The sequence below is a fragment of the Gymnogyps californianus genome, chromosome 18 (assembly GCF_018139145.2).
Source record: "Gymnogyps californianus isolate 813 chromosome 18, ASM1813914v2, whole genome shotgun sequence".
Classification (NCBI taxonomy): Eukaryota; Metazoa; Chordata; class Aves; order Accipitriformes; family Cathartidae; genus Gymnogyps; species Gymnogyps californianus.
The window spans coordinates 463060-482020 of record NC_059488.1 but is presented as its reverse complement, the minus strand read 5'-3'; the positions used below and the strand labels follow the sequence as shown (position 1 = coordinate 482020).

Sequence of the window (18961 nt, the reverse complement as noted above, 5' to 3'; positions counted from 1 at the left end):
TGTGCTGGGTGGGTGGGACAGATTTAATTTTCTCTGTCTCTAAGGCGGGAATTTGGTATTTGGGGTTTCTTTTGTTGTTAAAGGATCCTGAGTAGATTTTTGTGTTCATAAGAGTTGTTATAACAAAATTATGTTAGTACATTGGTGCCTGTGACTTAAGCATGTCTCTGCTTGCGAGAGGACTCTTCTCTGCTGTGATCGCAAATGCTTACGTCTAGAGAAAGGCTCCGAGGTGATGAATAACACTGGCAAGAAAATTGCATCCAGTGGTGTAGTTACCAAGTCAAAAATGTTACATAGGCACATTTGTTAAACTTTGTATTTAAATTCTGTTCGGTTAAAACTCAGATGAGAAGAGATTTGGTCATGAACTGAACAGATCAGGGACAACTGTTTGCTGAAAATCTTTGCCCTAACGGTAACTGATCTGCTTGGATCCTACGCACATAGATCCAAGTCTCCTACTTCCTTCATAAATGAGGCTTCTTGGGTGGAGTGAGTGGAAAGGCAAAGGCAGAATGGGCACGGAAGGGTGGAATTCTCAGCTGGGGACCTTTAGAAGAGGACCTTTTGGGATGATCATACAGGGGTCCTTCGGGATGATCCCAAATCATCCCCAGCATACGCTTTTTGGGGGTACATATAATGTTGTATCATTGTTTTCTGTTGGATGGAAAAAAACAGGCAGTTGATCTTGATTATCTTTCACCAGTAATTGAAATGTCTGTGTGTATTTTTATACAAATAATCCCCGCTGAAATGCTAGTTCAGAAGAAGCTCGAATATATTAGTGGATGTTACCATGTCCTCAGGCTGCAGAGCAGAAAGAACTAGGATAACAAAATTGTATAAAAACCTAGTAAAACAAGTCAAACAATAAGTTTTTGAGGAGGAAGTTGTAGAAACCTGAGATATAAACCCAACTTGCTGCTCAGTGGAGAAGATTGAAATCAACCAGTGATTGAAATCTAACCAACAATAACCAGTTGGTTAAATGTTTGGTTTTATAACCTCGGCTCCTATGGTAAAGTGATGTCTTGTGGAAACAATGCAGAATAATTAGTTCCCAGGTTACTTTTGTTGGTTTTGTAGATCCCTCATTTTTTCTCAAACAGATGTTGATAACAGACAAAGACATTAGCACAGCCTTCCTGCCAGATTTCTTTCTGAAAGCTGCTCATAACAATACTGTTAATAGTCAGTATATGCAATAATTTCCCTAGCCATAGTTATAGGCAGGAAATACCGAAGCATTTGTAGTATTGGGTTTGCTTGGAAGCAGCTTTAGGATGCGAGTCTTAGGGGACCTTTCACTTAAATGTGCTGTGTATAAGTAAACATGATCTATTAATCTGAGACTGAAAGCAATTAGGACTCTTAGATAAGATAGTTGTCCCCAAAGCCAGAGAACTTCTTGGACAAATCTTGGTCTTTAGGGAAATAGAAAAAATAAATCTGATATAACCTTTAGTTGTTTGGAGATTCCAATGATGGTTGCTTAGGAGAGGCGAGGGAAATAGGGTGACCAGCCAACATTTATTCTCCTGCTCAGTGGGCTCGGGGTGCCACTGGGGCTAGTCTGAAAGGTGCAGGTGCCACAGAATTAGACTCCCAAATCCTGTGTTTTTCATGTAATGTAATTAACTAATGCAACACTGCGGAAACAAACCTGAAAAGACTTCTCATTACAGTTCAGTTCCTAAAATGTGCAAGTGGAGATTTGGATGGGCACATATAAACCATGCTTGTAAATATGTTTGCTCTGTTCTTTGTACCTCAACACAGAAGGTGGCAGTTGAGGAGGTTGTCCTGTGCCTGTCATTCAAGGAGAGAGCGATCAGACCATCGCTGCCTGGCTTTTGCTTTAAAATAGCAATGCCAAAACTAATTCCTGTAGTTCTGTGCTCATGCGGGGATTGCAGGCAGGTGCTTTTCTGTGCATTCTGAAAAAAATCACAGCATAGGATCCGATGTGGAGATGGCTTGTTTCATTTCCCTCTGGTGTGCAGGAGATCCCTGGCCTTGCCATTCTGTGGCGTGGCGGGTGACACTGCGAATTTGGAGGCTTTTGGTTGCTTCCACCCAGGTTTGGGGGCTTTACTTAATGTCAAACTTCAGCCGAGATGTCCTGCACGTAGTTTTTCCAGTGCTGCTTGCATTTGTGCTGCAGGTTTATTAGAAGAGCTTTGTGCTGCTCCGCAGTAGCTGCTGCTGGGTGGCTCTGGGTGTTTTGCTGCTCCTGGAGACCCGCTGGGAGTCTTGCCTTTGAGTGCACGGGGAGCCAGGGCTGACCCCGCTGGGCCTGGTTAACAATCAGCGCAGCATGATGTTAAAATTTGTAGGAAAATCACAACTAGACTTAATTCCTGAAGGTTCTGCTTATACCTTCAGAGAGACTTGCCGGTAACAGGCTCCAGAAAGGAGTCGTTTCCCTGGTACTTTGGTGCAAAGCAGGGTTAAAGGAGAGGAGTGCTACCAGGTGTTAAATGCACGTATGATTTCATCAGTCTCAGTGTGAGGTTTCTCTGTGTTCCTCAGCCTAGCCTCCCGCAGCTCTCAAGGGGAAGAGTTCTTCAGCTGTATGCGAGATTCCAGGCTGTCCTTTAGCGGAGTTGGTGTTCAGTGCATTGGTTTTAAGTTGCACATTTCTGTGTTCAGCTTACATTCATGCATCTTTCATGAAGAAAGCAGTGGCTGAAATTCATACCCCCAGGATAGAGCATGTTCCCTCTAGCAGCCCGGGCTCTTCAATTATTTATCAGTTCCTTTCCAGGGCAAGGATTGTCAAACCTGAGAACGCAGTTCAGCTGTAGGTATTGCTGGTGGCCCATGTAATGTGCAAATGTGATCAGGTCAACCGGGCCTTCGGATGCTGCGCTGGAAGGAGACAAAATTCTGCAGACAGCTGAAATTGCCTTTTCCCAGGAAGCACTTGAGAGTGGCATTCAGCCAAAGCATTGGTCTGTAGCACATGATTATTCCCTTCTTTTGGGTCATTGCTAAAAATAAGCTGTTTCTTTAATATTTTAATACCAGCACAGTAAAATAGAATTTATTTTTCAAGTATTTGGAAGTCCATTATTAACGATGAATTTTTCACAAAATTAAATGCAACTCTCACTTAATTAAATCTAAGTTCTTAATTTACTGTGATCTGTGAAAACTGAAATAAATAAAACTCTGGTATATGTCTTACTGCCAAAGTATGAGGTTAAGGCAAACCACTTGTTTAATAAAAGCCATTATCTAAGTGCCTAAGGTGAGCATTGGAGAGCAGTGTCCCTTCTGTCTCTGTTTATTCAGCTAATTTGCTCAGCATTTGTTTCACTCATCTTAAGAAACTGAGGACAAAGAAGCAGAAAACTTGCTCTTTCTTGTCTCATTTTACTTACACTGTATAAGTAACATAAAAGGATGAAATCTATTACTTCTAAAATCTTGAATTTCTTGAATTCTAAAATCTGGAATTTGAATTCTAAAATCTAGAATTACTTCTAAAATCTTGATTAGTATTTCTTCTGGTTAGTGTAGCAAGTTTAAATATGTGTAGCATGTTTTGCTGAAACTTTCTTGTCTGTATACCACAATAAAGGGAATTCGAGTTAACTAATGACTTCATAATTATTTGTATACATGTTAATTGAAGTCACGTTTCCATCTGCATAGAGCTTATGAATATGATGAATAAAAATTACCTAGCAAGGGAAATATGGATCAGTCCAAGCTCTTAACACAATGATAAAGGTAAAAATGAAGAATCTAAATGTCTGGGAAGCAGTAAATTAGCTTAAATGATCATAGAAGCTCTTAAATTTCAAGAAAGCCTGTATCTTCCAGTAAATTAGCATGTTTAAAGGTTATCAACCCCTATGAATCACCTGGTCTTATAATACAAAATAAAAATTACTTAAAGCTTGCTTGCTTTTTAAGTCTACCATTTAAGTCATGGTAGAATTTGATATAAATCAGCCTGCCCCATGGAGGGCTCAGACCACTACTTGGACAGAGTAGTGTGGTCTGTTTTATATAAAGCAGATGAGTTACTTGCTCTTTAAATTTGTACACTTTCTTGATAGCTCCAAAGTTGTCACGTCTACGAAACTATATTGTCAATAGTATATGCACGTGGATACTGAATGCCATTGCTTTATCCAGATGTTTGTCTTCTCTCGTGGTTTAACCCCAGCCAGCAGCCAAGCACCACGCAGCCGCCCCCTCACTCCCCTCCCCACTCCCAGTGGGATGGGGAGGAGAATCCGGAAAGAAGGTAAAACTCGTGGGTTGAGATAAGAACGGTTTAATAACTAAGGTAAACTATAATACTAACAATAATAATAGTGAAATATAATAATAATAATAATAATGAAAAGGAACATAACAAAGAAAAAAGAAGAGGGGGAAAAAAAAGGAGGAGGAAAAAAAAACAGTGATGCACAAGCGGCGATCCACTCCTCCCGGCCAACTCCCCACCATTTATATACTGGGCATGACGTTCCATGGTATGGAATAGCCCTTTGGCTAGTTGGGGTCAGCTGCCCTGGCTATGCTCCCTCCCAGCTTCTTGTACACCTGCTTGCTAGCAGAGCATGGGAAAGTGAAACCTCCTTGACTTCAGAGAAGCGCTACTTAGTAACAACTAAAACATGAGTGTGTTATCAACATCATTCTCACACTAAATCTAAAACACAGCACTGTACCAGGTACTAAGAAGAAAATTAACTCCATCCCAGCTGAAACCAGGACAGTCTTCCCATAGGGATTTTATTCTGTAAATTATGTAGTAGATTTCCATTTGTGCTTTTTACTCCAATGGGATCTTTCTGCAGTGAGCATGTGTTGTCAAACATGGAGTTAAAAATTCACCATGGTTATTGACGCTAAACTTCAAAAATATTTGTCACAGTAGAAGGCTTAAATGTACGCTGAGGATAAGGCAGTTATAAAAGCAAAAACCTTTGCAGTTTGGAGGAAACCTGGGGTTTCCCTTCTGTCTCCTCCTGTCTGGGTGGTGGAGCAGCTTGGCAGCCCGTGGCACCGGTGAACCCCGCGTTACCAGGCACTGCGCAGTGCCGTGAGTCATCGGCCGTGTCTCAGCACAAGCTGTCCCTGCTTCTTGTGCCGTCTAATATGTAGGCAGTGGGAGAGGGAGGACTGATGCTTTCAGGCACTGAACATCGTGACTTTTGACTCAAGAATTTGATCTGTAAACTGACTCGCGTGCCCCTTGCTCAGAGCCTCCCCAGGAGGCAAGCGGGGTGCTGGTGGTGGGAGCCCGGCCATTGCCAGTGCCCGGCTGTGTGACAGCCAGCTGCGTCTGAGCAGAGGGGAAGGGGCTCTGGTGCAGGATTTGTACCGTGGAGTGGGGCGCTGGTCACAGACAGCTCTAGTCTTGGCCGGGGCATCCTGAATTGTGTTTCTGCAGAAAGGGACGCTGCGTTAGCCCTGCGGCTCGGGGCCGTCACAGAGCTAGGTCTGCTGGGCAGACGGGTGAGGAGGCTGGTGCTGGATCCACTGCAGGTGAGCCTTTGGAACTGGCCATGCCCGTGCAGTCTGAGCATAATGCGTGTGGTTATTGATCTCTTCTCGTTGCCGTCCGGGCTGTCAGGAGGAGTGTCCCATGACCATTTGCAATTGATTTTGAGCCTTTTAAGCCAGTACTTCCCCTCGGCTGAGGTTTTTGCTTGGATTCTGTTGGAAATGTGGAAAGGGAAGGACTGAATTAAGCTACTCTGTGTTACATTAGTGAAGCCAACTCACTGTATTGCACATTTGAAATGGACTGGAGTGTCTGTCCCCCATCTGCGGGGCAGCAACGGAAGGCAGAGGGGCAGTGACTTCCAAAATTTCACTGAGTTGACAGGTTGTGCTCACTCATCTACCCTGACAGTAAAAAGAAAATTATTATGAGGTTTGCATCAGCTGGGTCCTACTCACAGGGGGACTTCTTCAGCACAGGGAAAAATGAAAGATCAGAATGAATGGGTTGCATGACTGTTCTCTGCAGGAGTTGAATGTGTTCTCCAAATGCAGCTGGCGATGCTGTGTCTGAAAATCACACATTGATTTATGGCTGAGTATAGCTCGCAGAACAAGTTACTTTCTTACACACAGACTTTCTGTATTAACGTACTTTTGCTACTGCTTCAGCTTCCCTTTGTGCTTCTGTATTTAAACTGAACACTGAGAGGGACCAAAGCTCCTGTTTAATTCATTGCTGTGGGTAGAGTGGTGACACAAGATCTTGCTGCACCCTGTGAGCTCACAGAGATCTGTTACAATGACCCTTCCTGCTCAGACCCAGCTTGTTTTCTTTTCTTCAGAGGGAGACGTTGCTACGGCAGCTGGAGACGAATCAGCTGGATATTGATGCAACTTTGGAGGAGCTGTCAGTGCAGCAAGAGACAGAAGATCAAAACTACGAACTGTATGTCATTGAGCCATCTTTTCTAACTGTTTTGTTGCAGTCTAGGTGTCACATGAATGTTGGGCAGCCCCAGCTATGGCATGTGGCCAGACTGAAGGGTCCAGTGAGGGACATTTAGGGTTTCTTTGGATCTTGTAAAATGTCACTTTTAAGTGGCATCACCTGAAATAAAGCATGCACTTGGGGATCCCTGTGAAAGGGTCTGGTTCCTACAGGCACGTGGTCTATGGGAGGGCAGTGGAGGTGGAGCTGAGCAGCACACCTCGAGGCAGCACATGCTGAAAAGGGATTGTAGATAAGTATGTTGCAGCCTCTGATGCTGAAAGGGGATATTTTCCATCTCTCTACAGCTCAGCACACAAGTTGGTTCCTCTTCTTCTGGCTATTGCATTCCTGTGTATTGTGTGCCTTATGATAGGCAGAAAGTAATAGCAACAACATTGTTGTCTTTTGTTCCCTTTGAATACTTCTAGGCTCCTCAGTGCGTTTCTGGTTTGAAATAGTGGCTAGTTCCTGCTGCCTTGTGTTTGTTCGGTGCCCTGTCTGTTTGCGTGCTACGTGAAATGAGCATTTGCCAGATTTAGCCCTCCAAAGCCAGTACATCTGTAGCACAGTGAACAGGAGTCTCTTCAGATTTGTATGTTATTGACAAATGTGTTCCGTGAATTCCCATTGCGAGGTCTTTATTGCAGTGATGTGCAAGCCCTAAAAGTCAACCCCAGAATGAATTGGAAAAAGATTCTTTACAGGCAGCTTTATTTGGAAGTTGGAATCGATGATTATGAAATATTCATGCACAGCCATTTCAACAAGCATTTTTCAGACCAAGTTTCAAGTTCTATAACCTTGGTCAGTGCGTTTTCCTTTGAGAGCATTGAAATACCCCATATACACACAAAGCAATACTGTTTCCAGAGTGTTCACCTCATTCCTTTCCTTAGGGACTGGTTAGTCTCCTCGTGCCTTCAGCAGTTCTCTTGATGTCCCTACTCAAAGGACTGGGCTGTGTGGGTGGTGCTGCCAGATTGTTTTCCAGTATTTTTGTGTATACTGCATCAGTAATGGGAAGATACTTAAAAGAATCAAGAGTTGGCAGAGCTGTTCCAAACTTACACCAGATCTTGCTACTTAGTCACCTCTCTCCCTTACACCAGCTTTAGCATTTGCCGGACCCTCGCATGTGCCGATTCAGCTCACAAATCTAGCAGAAAACAATCTTCTGCCATAACTACTTCTGGGTTAATCTGAGTTGGGCTGGCTCCGAGAAGCATCTGCTTAACACCAGAACTTAAAGAAAGCAGCAGCAGTATGGTGCTGGCAGAGGTGGGATGGCAAGACCTCCTAGTTCCAGCAATGGATATTAGACTGGATCATCCCATCCAGTGTAACCACACCAACGTATACCCTTTTATATTATTGGTGTGCTTCCACTGCCACAGTGTACCCTTTCTGGGTACATGCTCCTGCAGAAATACTGTGGTTACTAAAGAGTATCATTTGCAATGTGGTAGCATCCAGAATCCTAGGGCAGACTGGTCACGTTGCTCTAGGCACTGCGCCCTGACAAGTCAAAAGGCATGTTCTTGCCTTTCGCAAGCTCAGAGGAGCTTTTGGTGCAGTCGGTGGCTAGCATCACCTCAATAGAAGCCCCTGAGTCATCTGCAGAAACCCCAAAGCAAGATAAACGTTTGGCCCACGTGTCAGTGCCTTGTCGTTTTCCAAACCAGTTTGTGAGCACAGGAAGAACAGGAGATGGGGTGCGTGCACCTGAAGATGCCCACTGCCCGGCCGGGCAGAGTAGGTGCCCTCCTGCGCTGCAGGACAGCGTGCTGCAGCAAAGTTGTGCTGCTCAGCAGCTGGGGAGGGCTTGCACTGCCCGTGGCTAATTGCACTGCTAGGCTGCATAATTGGCTTAACATGGCGTAAGAAATACCTTAGCCATGGTACCTGACAGAAGAGGAGTTGCTAAAATATTAAAAGCAAGACTTTTCTCTAGGATTCTGGTTTAGCAAATAAACTGACATTTTTATGAAGCTGACCAACTTCTGCTTTCACTTCAGCTACTGCACGTTTATGTCTGTGTGCTGAGACCAATGTTCTTTGCTTTCAGAAAATAACGCTTCTTTATAGAAAGGCCTTTAAAATATCCCTGGATGCTTCCTGGCTTGAGCCACTGATCCCAAAAGAAAAGCACCAAGCTGTGTCATGTCTGAGTACTTTGATCACGCTGACTAAAATAGAGTGCTATTTTAGGATTTTTGAGGTTTTTCTCTGCACCCCAGGTAGAAACAAAGAGTCTGTTTGTTTCAGTGGTACCTCTGTGAAACAGATGAGCTGCAAAGGGGTTGCTTCAAGCCCAGAGATGAAAAGTATACTCTTCCTACGTTCATTTTTTATCCCTGCAGGAGCTCTTCAGGCTCGAGTCCTTTAGCCAAAGTCCCGATTTAAAGAAGTAACCACACTCATATGGCAGGGAGCTCAGGTTTGGGTAAAGTTCCGATTCTTAGTAAACAGTTTAGGCTGGTGAACAGAGGATCTGTGGATGCAACAACAGTACATGGTGGGAATTAGAGCTTGCAGTTGTGAGACAGGTCTGCAGTGCTCGTTATTAGGGTTTGGGAAGGTCCTTGCATCCATGCTTATCAGATGCCCATCATTTTGGGATTGTCGTGTTTAACATGCTACTTCAGTGGATGTCAAAATGAGCACCTGGTGCATTGTCCTTTGACACTCGCCTTGTTGTATACAGCATGTGCGCTGGTGCAGTGTGACTTGTTGACCCTTGGCAGATGTGAAGCCCTTGTGTTGGTTGCTTCAACTTAGACAGTACTTGGGAGTTCTGCTGTCGGTCGCCGCGAATTGCGCAGCAAGGGGAGGTGTCCGCAGGCACTTGGGGCTGCAGGCCGTGGTGTGGCTGCTGCAGCACCTCCTCCGAGGTGATTCCTGCTCTCCTGCCATAAAATCAGGCTGTCGAGCAAGGCGAGGTGACAGTGCTAGGACATCTCGGTTGTTCCATTCACCCCTGTGCACGCCTAGTAGCTGCTCTGTCACAATGACCGATGCTAAATTTGGATGGGTGAGAACAGAAAGAGAACAAGAACTCTTCCTCCTGCTGCGGCTGGGTACCTGAGGACAAAACGTCATTGCTCCAAAATGTGGATCCCAGAGAAAACACGAGGTGGCACACAACGCTGCCTCATCCGCCTTATGTAAGCCATCCCTTGGCAGCCACTGGCTGGGCTTTGCCTGTATAAGACACATTTAGATGCTTCCAGCTCTTTCCCTGCGCTTAGTCTCCTCTCTGCCTGCCACACCTCTTCCCTGTGGTTTCTCAGATTTTACGTTTTCAGTGCTGCTAAAAACACATTTCAGCCCTTTTTGAGTTCCTGAATTCTTATTAAACAAACAGCAATGATTTTTTTTTTACTCCGTTCTGAATTTGTACTTAATTTGCTCGATTTTTCCATCTTTAATTGTACCCAGTTTATCTTCTGTCACAAGGAAAACTTTTTTATGTTCAGCGTGCCTGTTCCCTCACTGAATGGTGCACATGGAGAAATAGTTTTTGGGAAGTTGTGGAAGCTCTTCCTGCATATTCATTTTTTTCAGGAATAAGCTGCTGGTGGAAACATTTGCAAAAGTTAATAAGAAGCAGATTTAATGTATGGTTTTCATGAGCTTTTATGTTTGGCTGCATTTTTTCTAGTATTACTCTTTTTTTAATATGAAAAGACATTTAATTTCAAGGGTTAAGTAATCAACTCTCTTTGAATTAACTTTTTTTTTTCCTAGGGATTAATATAAGTTAGTCAAAAGGAATAGCGAAGTTATTCTTTGTGAGAAATCCCATCTTCTTTCACACTCAGTTTTGAGAAGCTTCAGGAAATTGTCATCTATAAACCACTGTGTGATTGTGTGATTTGTAAGCACGTGAAGTCCAACTTCGTCACAGGAATTGTTTGTAAGAAATGAGTTTTCAGATCATTTACTCCTTGTGTTTAAGAGCTCTTAAGCAAACTGTTAGTCAGGCTTTGTAAAAATATATTCAAAGCAGATTATCTGAGATACTGTATGATCCAAGCTACAACTTCTGCAGTGGCAGGACCTGTCGCAGGTTGCCACGTGACAGAAGTCCTTCTGGGTACTTTCCCAGCGGTGCCATATGGCTGTCATCTGCACTGTCAGGTCATCCTGGCTAGCCAGGTGCTACTGTCCAGGTAGGGAAGATCATAGAATCATAGAATCATTTGGACTGGAAAAGACCCTTAAGATCATCGAGTCCAACCGTTAACCTAGCACTGCCAAGTCCACCACCAAACCATGTCCCTAAGCACCACATCTACACGTCTTTTAAATACCTCCAGGGATGGTGACTCAACCACTTCCCTGGGCAGCCTGTTCCAATGCTTGACAACCCTTTCAGTGAACAAATTTTTCCTAATATCCAATCTAAACCTCCCCTGGCACAACTTGAGGTCGTTTCCTCGCATCCTATGGATGATAGACCAATGACTGCAGAAAGGCATTTGCGCTCTCCTGATGAGGACTCTTCTTTTGGGAGACACGCTCCCTGCATTAGACAGCTTCATTCACTACGAAGTCTTTGATTGGGTTTTTGGGTTTTATTAGCTTGTTTGTTTTTTCCGCATTGAGCACAGCTTGTAATTTCGCAAAGACCATGGTGCTGAGTAACACCAGCACTGTCTGGCAGGAGGACCTGCTGCTAGAGCTGTTCTCTTGTATCTTCAGCTATATTGAAGTACAGGTCCGGAATCACAGCAGCTAAAGGCTGAATTACCAGCTAGGAAAGTAAAACCACTTTTGCTTTCTCTTCCCCCTTTATCCTTTCTGCTTGCTGTGAATCACTGTTGCCATCAGACAGATCAGGAGCCAGCGTGTACTAGGTGGGACTCTAGGTCATGTTCTTTGTGTGGGACTGCATTAAGAATTAATTGCAACTAAGCCTATCATCATCGATCTTGCTAGAGAAGCAGAGAACATGGAGCTTGTCCCGTATGTTGTGGAGGGGGGGTTATCCTGCTGCATCCACTTTGTGTCAGGTGGAAAACCTGAGGAGCTCTTGGGGAGCGGCTGTACTCTCCAAGGCCTGGGCAGCAGGATTCAACTCTGCTTGGCCGTTGATTTCACATTCAGGGACCTGGACTTAGGGGGGAATCAGGTTCAGTACCTTTAATGAGCCCAAAACAAACATGTGGAAATCTAACCCTCAATAACCCCAGTTAAATTGACGTCACATGGCCTATTAATCTTCATTTTCACAATTAATAAAATAACCCAAAGCCTTTCTTGCCACATGAAATACACTTGAAAAATTGATCACAGCACGTTAGAGCCAGGAGCCAAAAAGCTTCAGGCTGCTCCCGTCTTCAACAGTAAATGAACATGAGCACTGACAATGTTAGGAACTGTGAGGCTAACGAGTCCTTTTGTGCTTTTTTTTGTTTGCTCTGGGAGCAGAGCAGCAGTAACCTCAGGCCCTGATGAATTTTTGTTCCCGCAGAGCATGTTCATCTTTAAAATTGCATAAAAGTCTCCTTCTGCGAGTGGGTCCAACTGATGGTGAATTATTCAGGGGTTTTGAGGATGTGGACTTGTTACTCGGTCTGAAATGGAAGGATTGAAAGGCAAACAAGGAGCCCGCGTGGGTGAGGACAGATAACCCATCTGGGCTTGCGGGGCACGTTTGCTGTCTCTGTATCCCAACTGAACAAGTGTACTCAGGCCACAGCATGAGTTCATCTCCTGCTTTAATAGGACCTGGTCTGCTACACTTAGTGTGGACATGAAGCTGCTTGTTTCACAGTAAGATTTTGAGTGAGTCCTTTTGCAAAGGACTGACAAAAAGGATAGAACAAGGAACGCAGTGGACAGATTGTATAGAATATGAGAAAAAACAGACACGTGGCAGGTTTGGCCTGGTGTGTTCCCAAAACAGCCACGCTTGTGCCTCTGAAGAGTGTGTGTAAAGCCAAAGAAAGCATTCATGCATTATGTAGTATTTTCGAAGTGTGGAGGATGCTTAGACACCTCCACCCTGGAAATTACTGAGAGCTTGCTGGCAGCGTTTTCATGTATGCTGTTTTTCCACCCACCTCTTTCACGGGAGAAGATACGAATATGAAAGCTCAGCGGAGCTGGTTTATGCAGCCCATATAAAACCGGTATCAGACCATCCTTATTTCCCTGGTGTGATGGCACACAGCACAGAGCTTGGCCCACGTGTCTGGTTGGAGATGAGGAAGGTGACACGAAGCACACGTGCCACAGCTCTCCTTGGTGCTGTGCTGGGGTAAGCGCCTGTGTCGTGCTGTCCCCAAATAACCATTGTATCTTTCTACTAAAAATAACTTGATGTCTCTTGTTCTTGGGCCCTTTACATAATGTAGGTGAGCAAGGCCTAGGAGCACAGGTGCAGAAGAAGCCTGCATGTGTGTTATTCTCCAGACTAGCTGAGCTGGAGGGAAGGATGACACTCTTTATACTTCAGTTATGTAGCATTTTTTCCCTCCAGCTCTTAAAATTCATGTGTTTCTGCAGGAGAAACAGGTGGTAGTCGCAGCCCTCCCTCCCTCTGGAGCTGGCTACTTGCCCAGAACAAAGCAGGTTGTTTCAAAAATGGACAGCTTTGGTAGTACAAAGTACAGTAAATCTTCAGATACTCTGATACTGTAAAGAGTGTCCTGCGCTTTGTTGGGTCCAGCTTTAAGTACTCTTTGAGCTTCCTATTCTGTATCCTAAAATGACTATATATGTACTTTGTATATTCTTCATACAGGATCCTTGTTCCTTAGTCTTCAGTGTTCAATTGTCTTATCCTACCTGAGTCCACCCAGTTGCCTTGATGGTGGGACCCAGCGTCCTGATCAGAGACTCAGAGGTTGTTCGGTTCTGTTTTTGTGTCACGTTGGTGATGTAGGTGTTCACATAGGCAGTCAGAGAGCTCAGCTCAGCCAGGAGAGCGAGCAGCGCTGGCATCGGTATCTTGGATGCTGGATGTGGCAGTGACCAAGCTTGCGGGCCTTCCAGCCAGGATCGCTGTTGCTATAAACAGGAACAGGGGTGGATGTAGATCAGCTGGGATTAATCTCTCTTCACCGTTGGGAGGCAGGAGTCTTTAACCCTGAGTAGGGCTTGGGAGGAGGAGGAATGCGTACCACAAAGCAGAGCTATTCAGCCATCCTGCCTTCCGCTCGCCAGGAGCCCTGAATCAAAGCTCGGAGGGGAGGGATGACAGAATTTAGCACTCAGTGCTTCTGGCGTGGATCTGCGGAGCCGCACGTTCTGTGCAGGCAAGTCTTGTGGATGGCTTTTCAGGCCATAGCAATTCACATGGCTTTGTGGATTCAGAGCATGCGCTTTGTTGGACAAGGGCTGAATTGCAGGTACCCTTGGTTTGTCTTTCCCTCACCACAGACGCCTTGCGTAGTCTGCCTTGAGGGATGCTGAATGGCATGTATGGTGACCCCTCCTCAAGAAAGGAGTGATGTGCCATTGCTTGGCCCTGCAGCTCAGTGACAGAGATGCATTAAAAATACACTGTTATATTCTTGTGGTGTGTGTGATGCATTGTGCACCTTCCAAACAAACCTGGTGCAGTCTCCACAGAGCTCAGTGCAAGAGTTAAGCTCCTTTATGTTTTCTCTTTGTTGCGTGACAAATCATGCATCGTTTTCAGTGGAATGTCTTGTCGCACAGCTCACCCCAGCTACTAGTCCCCTGAGAGGGAGGATGCTGGAATGGATGCTCTGTCGCACGCTCTGATCTCAGCTCTGCCAGGAGCTTTTTTTATTGTAGCCAGTCTGCTGGGTGGAATAAGCACATAAGTCTTGCCCCAGATCCTGGTGGAAGCATCAGTGAGGCTACCACAGCATGGCACTAATTTAGGTGCCTTGGCAGCGGTCATGGGGGATAGGTAGTGGACGGCCGTGCGACAGCCAGGCTAATTTTCTGGTCCTCCCAGGCATCGTTGTGATTGCAGCCTTTAGTCCGGTCTTCTGGAACGAGTGAGGCGAGTCTTTCCTAGCCATTCTCATGTGGTGAACTTGGAGCAAGAACACGTGTTTCCTAGCCCTTGAGCAGATGACTATTTCCCTTGTACTGTTGAATTTCTGTTACTCAGGATCAACCAGTTCTTTCTGTATCTTGTCCCTGTCCTCCGCTCCTTTGATGCTGCCTCCCAGCTTGCAACCTCATGAGCATTTCCCTGGTCTCTGTGCTGGTTCATTGAAATGCTGAAATATATCTCAAGACTAATCCTTGAGGAACTCTACCAAGGATTTCTCTCCTAGCTCATACTGCTTTTTAGTGCTACCCTTTATCTCCACTTTAGCCAGTTCCTTAGTTAGGAAGGACTCCTGGTTTTCCAGTTCAAATAACTGCTTCCTGGGAATGTTGTTCTCTAGGGCTCCAGACACTGCTGGTCACAAAGTATATTAGTTTGTTCCTTAAAAGTATATCAGGTTGCTCCTTAAAATAGGAAACGATATCTCAGGGGGTTTAGAGTCTTTTAGCCCCTGCTGTTTGCTTTCTGCTTAGCAGTCATTCCAGTGAAGGTGTCTGTCTGGCTCAAGTCCCTGAAGGACGAGGTCATGCTCTGTATGGGAGAGGAGTCTCTGTTCTGACATACTCGTTGCCTGGAGCACAACTGAGTCTGTCTGTCTTGCAGCAACAGTTGAACCCAGAGCCTCTGCGCACGAGTTCATTAGGCTTAACGAAATAAGAGGCGAGACCGTGACATGTGCTAGATTTTATACACGATACTTCACTTTGGGTGTCCTCTTTATATCTCTCAGATGTGCGGCATGTAGCAGATCGTATTTTGACACCATTTCATAGTAAAAGCCTGGCTTTCTGTTAGTGTTTCTTTGCATACAGCTTGTGAAAAGACTGCTAACCAAATGGGCTGCAGAAGGAGGCTGCAGCAGGATCAGGCTTCGTTTCCTTTTTCAAAAGGATAGAGCATTTCACCCCCTTTAGCAGTACAGGCTTTATTGCTCTTCTAGTCAGGAATCCAGCCAGGACCACAACTTGCTTCAGAGCTTCTGCTGCTTGGCTCCAGTGCCTGCCACACAGGAGGGGAGTGTGTGCAGGGGGAGAGACTGCTTGTATATCTGCACGTTGCGAGAAGGATAATTGCAGTCAGTCCTCTGTGAGCCCTCTGGATAGCTCTTTTCTTTTGACATTCAAGGATTCTCCTCTCAAATCCATTCTTGGCTGAAAGAAGAGGTTTTTATAGCATTTGAGTTTTCATGAACACTGATCTCTTCTGCTGAATCTAAAAATGTGCCATTCCTGTAGCACTTACTCCCTTAGAGACATATGTCCAAGAACTGACTTAAGGCTGTGTTTCAAGCCCTGGCATGTTGTTATAGTCTGTCTATCCAGGGAGTTCCCAGCAGGATTGCAAATGTAGGTTTCATCCTGCAGTGCAAAGCAGGTTGGGATTCTCCACACCTCGATGCAGATCGGGTGAGTTTAGCTCACGTGGGTGAACCAGATTTATTGTGGCCCAGGGAGTCGCAGCATCACCGACAGCAGACCCGTACCCTCCCAGCTCAGCACATAGCCAAAGCAGGCCAGCATCCTGCTCAGTGCTCTGTTGAGCATGTTTTCTCCATTCCTTATATTTGCAATTTATCTTCCCTGCAGCTTCCTTGAAATGATGGAAGCCCGAAGTCGAGGACACACGTCGCCACTAACAACTAACGGGCAAAGCCCTTCCTCTGGCTCCCAGTCACCCATAGTACCGCCGAGCTCCACGTCGACGGGCAGCTCCAGCCCTGGCACCCCACAGCTGCCCCAGCCGCTTTCCACAAGCTCCGCCATCTCTCCTGAACCCCCCTCATCTTTTTCACCAGTGCCTGCACCCGAGGCCCAGCAGCCACACGCGCCTCCACCAGCTACAGCCTCCCCAGCACCTCCAGCTGCAGTCCTGCCACCGAAGCGCAGCATTATTTCACGTCTGTTTGGGACGTCTCCTGCATCAGACCCCTCTCCTCCCCAGCCAGGTAGGTGCTGGAGTGCAGTGTCTAGGCAGGGTGTCACCCATGGGCGTTTCTCTGTTTTCCTTACTTTTTTTTTTTCCCTGCGAGAGGCTGAGCAGACAGGGTGTCTGAAGGCCGCAGGCCCTGTGTGTGTGCGTGCAGCATGTCTCCAAGGAGAGCTGCGCTGTCCCTCTCTATTTTAATCCTGATCAGCGTTTTGGTTTGTCTCTGTGCTGGGCTGGGACGGGGACTGTGTCCAGCCAGCTGGGTGGTGGCTGTAGCATGCTTCAGGAGGAATGTACTGAACATGCAGAAGACACCAATAAAATAACTGTCAGCTTCCTACCAGGAGCACAAATGCCTCTTGAATAGCAAGAAAAATTGTTAGAGAAGCTATTTGAAGCTCTGTCTTCACAAAAGCGTGGCAGCTCAAAGGGGCTCCTGTGTGTTAACAGAGAACAGCGGAGTGCTGGTTTTAAAGGTTATTCAGCCAGAAATGATCACGTAAGTCCAGGCTCTGCAGCGGATTCCCCTCCGGGGAAATATGCTCCTTCAGAGATGGTCTGAGGAGGAGGGCAGCCCGCCTTGACTTCTTCCTTAACGCTACTACACAATGGAGCAGAGTAGTGCAGCGTTCGGCCCAAACCCCTGCCGGATGAACTTGCAGGGCAGAGGCATCGAGGGTTTTGTTGCATGTAATTTTACTGATCTGGACCTTAATTTGCCTGTCACATGCACTTTGTTTGTGAAGCTAACTGGAGCTGCAGAGCTGGCACTGCCTAAAAATCATTAGCATGACATAGTTTGAATCACCCTTTGGAAATACCTTCCCTCTCAAACTGTCAATCCCTAGAGCTCACAGTACTCTCGAGACACCCACAGAAAGAAAGGAGGAGGTGCTGGGAACACGGTTTGCAGTTTCAGATGTTGAAATCTTTCAGTTTTAGATCTGCACACAGTGTTCTGCATCCTGAATCTGCTACCAGGTATGACGCAGTACACCCATTTCAGTTTGTTTGTGACTCTTCCTACCCAGAAACAAAGAGGAGCAAATGTTAGAAATCCCTTGTCAATAAAAAACCTTTGTCATACTGATATGTAGAAAAAAGAAAAGTGGTCTACTGCCAGTGTTACAATCTTTGCGTTTTGGTTTTTTTCCTTTTTCTTCTTGTTTTTTTTAAATCTATCACTTAGCTTGAGAACTGTTTTAGGCTTGTGACCTGCAGTCCTGGTGTCTCAAGGGTGCTTTTTAGGAGGGTTGCAAAAGGCAGCTAGGAAAAGCTGATCTGTCAGTGTTACTAGGTTTATGTAGCATGCCAAGGGTCTGCCCTCTACTGGAACATACCTAGGGACTAGCTAATCGGAAAGCAGTTGAGAAATCACTGTCACAAAGTAATACTTGTTTTTTATGCAAGCTGCTATTTAAGCTTTCCCTTGAAGTCTTGCAGTAGTAATTCTTTTGGCTGTGTTTTTTCTTACACCAACGCTACTCTATGGCATTAGTAATAGTGTTGTTTGTATGCAAAAGTGATCTGAAAGCTGTACTAGTAGAGCAAAATCTAGAAAAAAAATATACAAATCTTGGTCACCCAAAAGAAAAGAGCCTAGATGTGAAGTGCAGTCCGGGCAGAAGAAAAAGGTTGAATATTGCAAATTCTGAAAAGGTTAATCACTTTAGACTTCTTGGGTTTGCTAATTTCATGCGTTTTCGTCCTGATACCTTGAAGATGGGTAAAGGTGTGTCTACAAATAAGCTATATTAAAGTGAGTCTCTATTCGCAGTAGCTCTTGAGCTTTTGGTTACACAGGGCATCTGAAAGCACAGTGTGAACAATTCTGCCTTTGACAGTTACAGTTGAAAAAGCAAGAGGAGGTGAGTGGGGGAACTGAACAGTCTGGAAAAGGTAAGAGAATAATGAAGGGACATCATACAGGAGCGGTGCACACAGCATAGGTATAAAATCTGGCTGTGGTATAGTCAGTCGTAGCATTCACTGGAGAGCAGAGTCAGCTCCCATGCTAGAGAGTTGTTCAGACTATGTGGAGCCTGGGTCAGCCTGGTGCATCTTAAACCACAGCGGCTATGTGCGGTCTGTGAATGCCTTCATGCAAGATTCTGGACTGGTTTGAGTATCCTGTTCATACCCTTCCTCTTCCCTTGCTGTGTAGCTGAGGTCCTGTTTCATCGCTGCTGTCTGTGTGCTGAACAGGCCCTGGGCAGGATAGGTCTGTAAAAAGCAAATTTCTGTCTTGCTTGTGGTGAACCCTGTGTTTTACAACTGCCGTTGCTAATGCAGATGCTGCTGCTGCCACTCCTCCTCCCCACCCTGAAGCCCCTGCAAAAGTACAGAGTGTGGAGGACTTTGTTCCCGATGACAGCCTGGACCACAGCTTTCTAGAAGACCCAGCCCCACAGAAGGTCAAAGGGAAACCACAGACTAAACGCCGTGTCGATAGTGAAAGGTAAGGAAAGGAGGATGGAGGGAGGGTGAGGCAGGGACATATCTGGATGTGCAGTCTGAATGATGAGTCG

General features: G+C 45.5%; 1 protein-coding gene across 1 annotated transcript in view; it reads left to right on the top strand.

Annotated features, from left to right (window-relative positions):
• Nucleotides 1–18895, top strand: part of RABL6 (RAB, member RAS oncogene family like 6) — a 42947-nt gene extending 24052 nt beyond the window's left edge. The window contains exons 8-10 of the mRNA XM_050907956.1: nucleotides 6321–6424; nucleotides 16094–16452; nucleotides 18726–18895. Of these exons, the coding sequence (XP_050763913.1) occupies nucleotides 6321–6424; nucleotides 16094–16452; nucleotides 18726–18895 (633 nt within the window). The remainder of the gene's footprint in view (nucleotides 1–6320; nucleotides 6425–16093; nucleotides 16453–18725) is intronic.
• The last annotated feature ends 66 nt before the right edge of the window (nucleotides 18896–18961 follow it).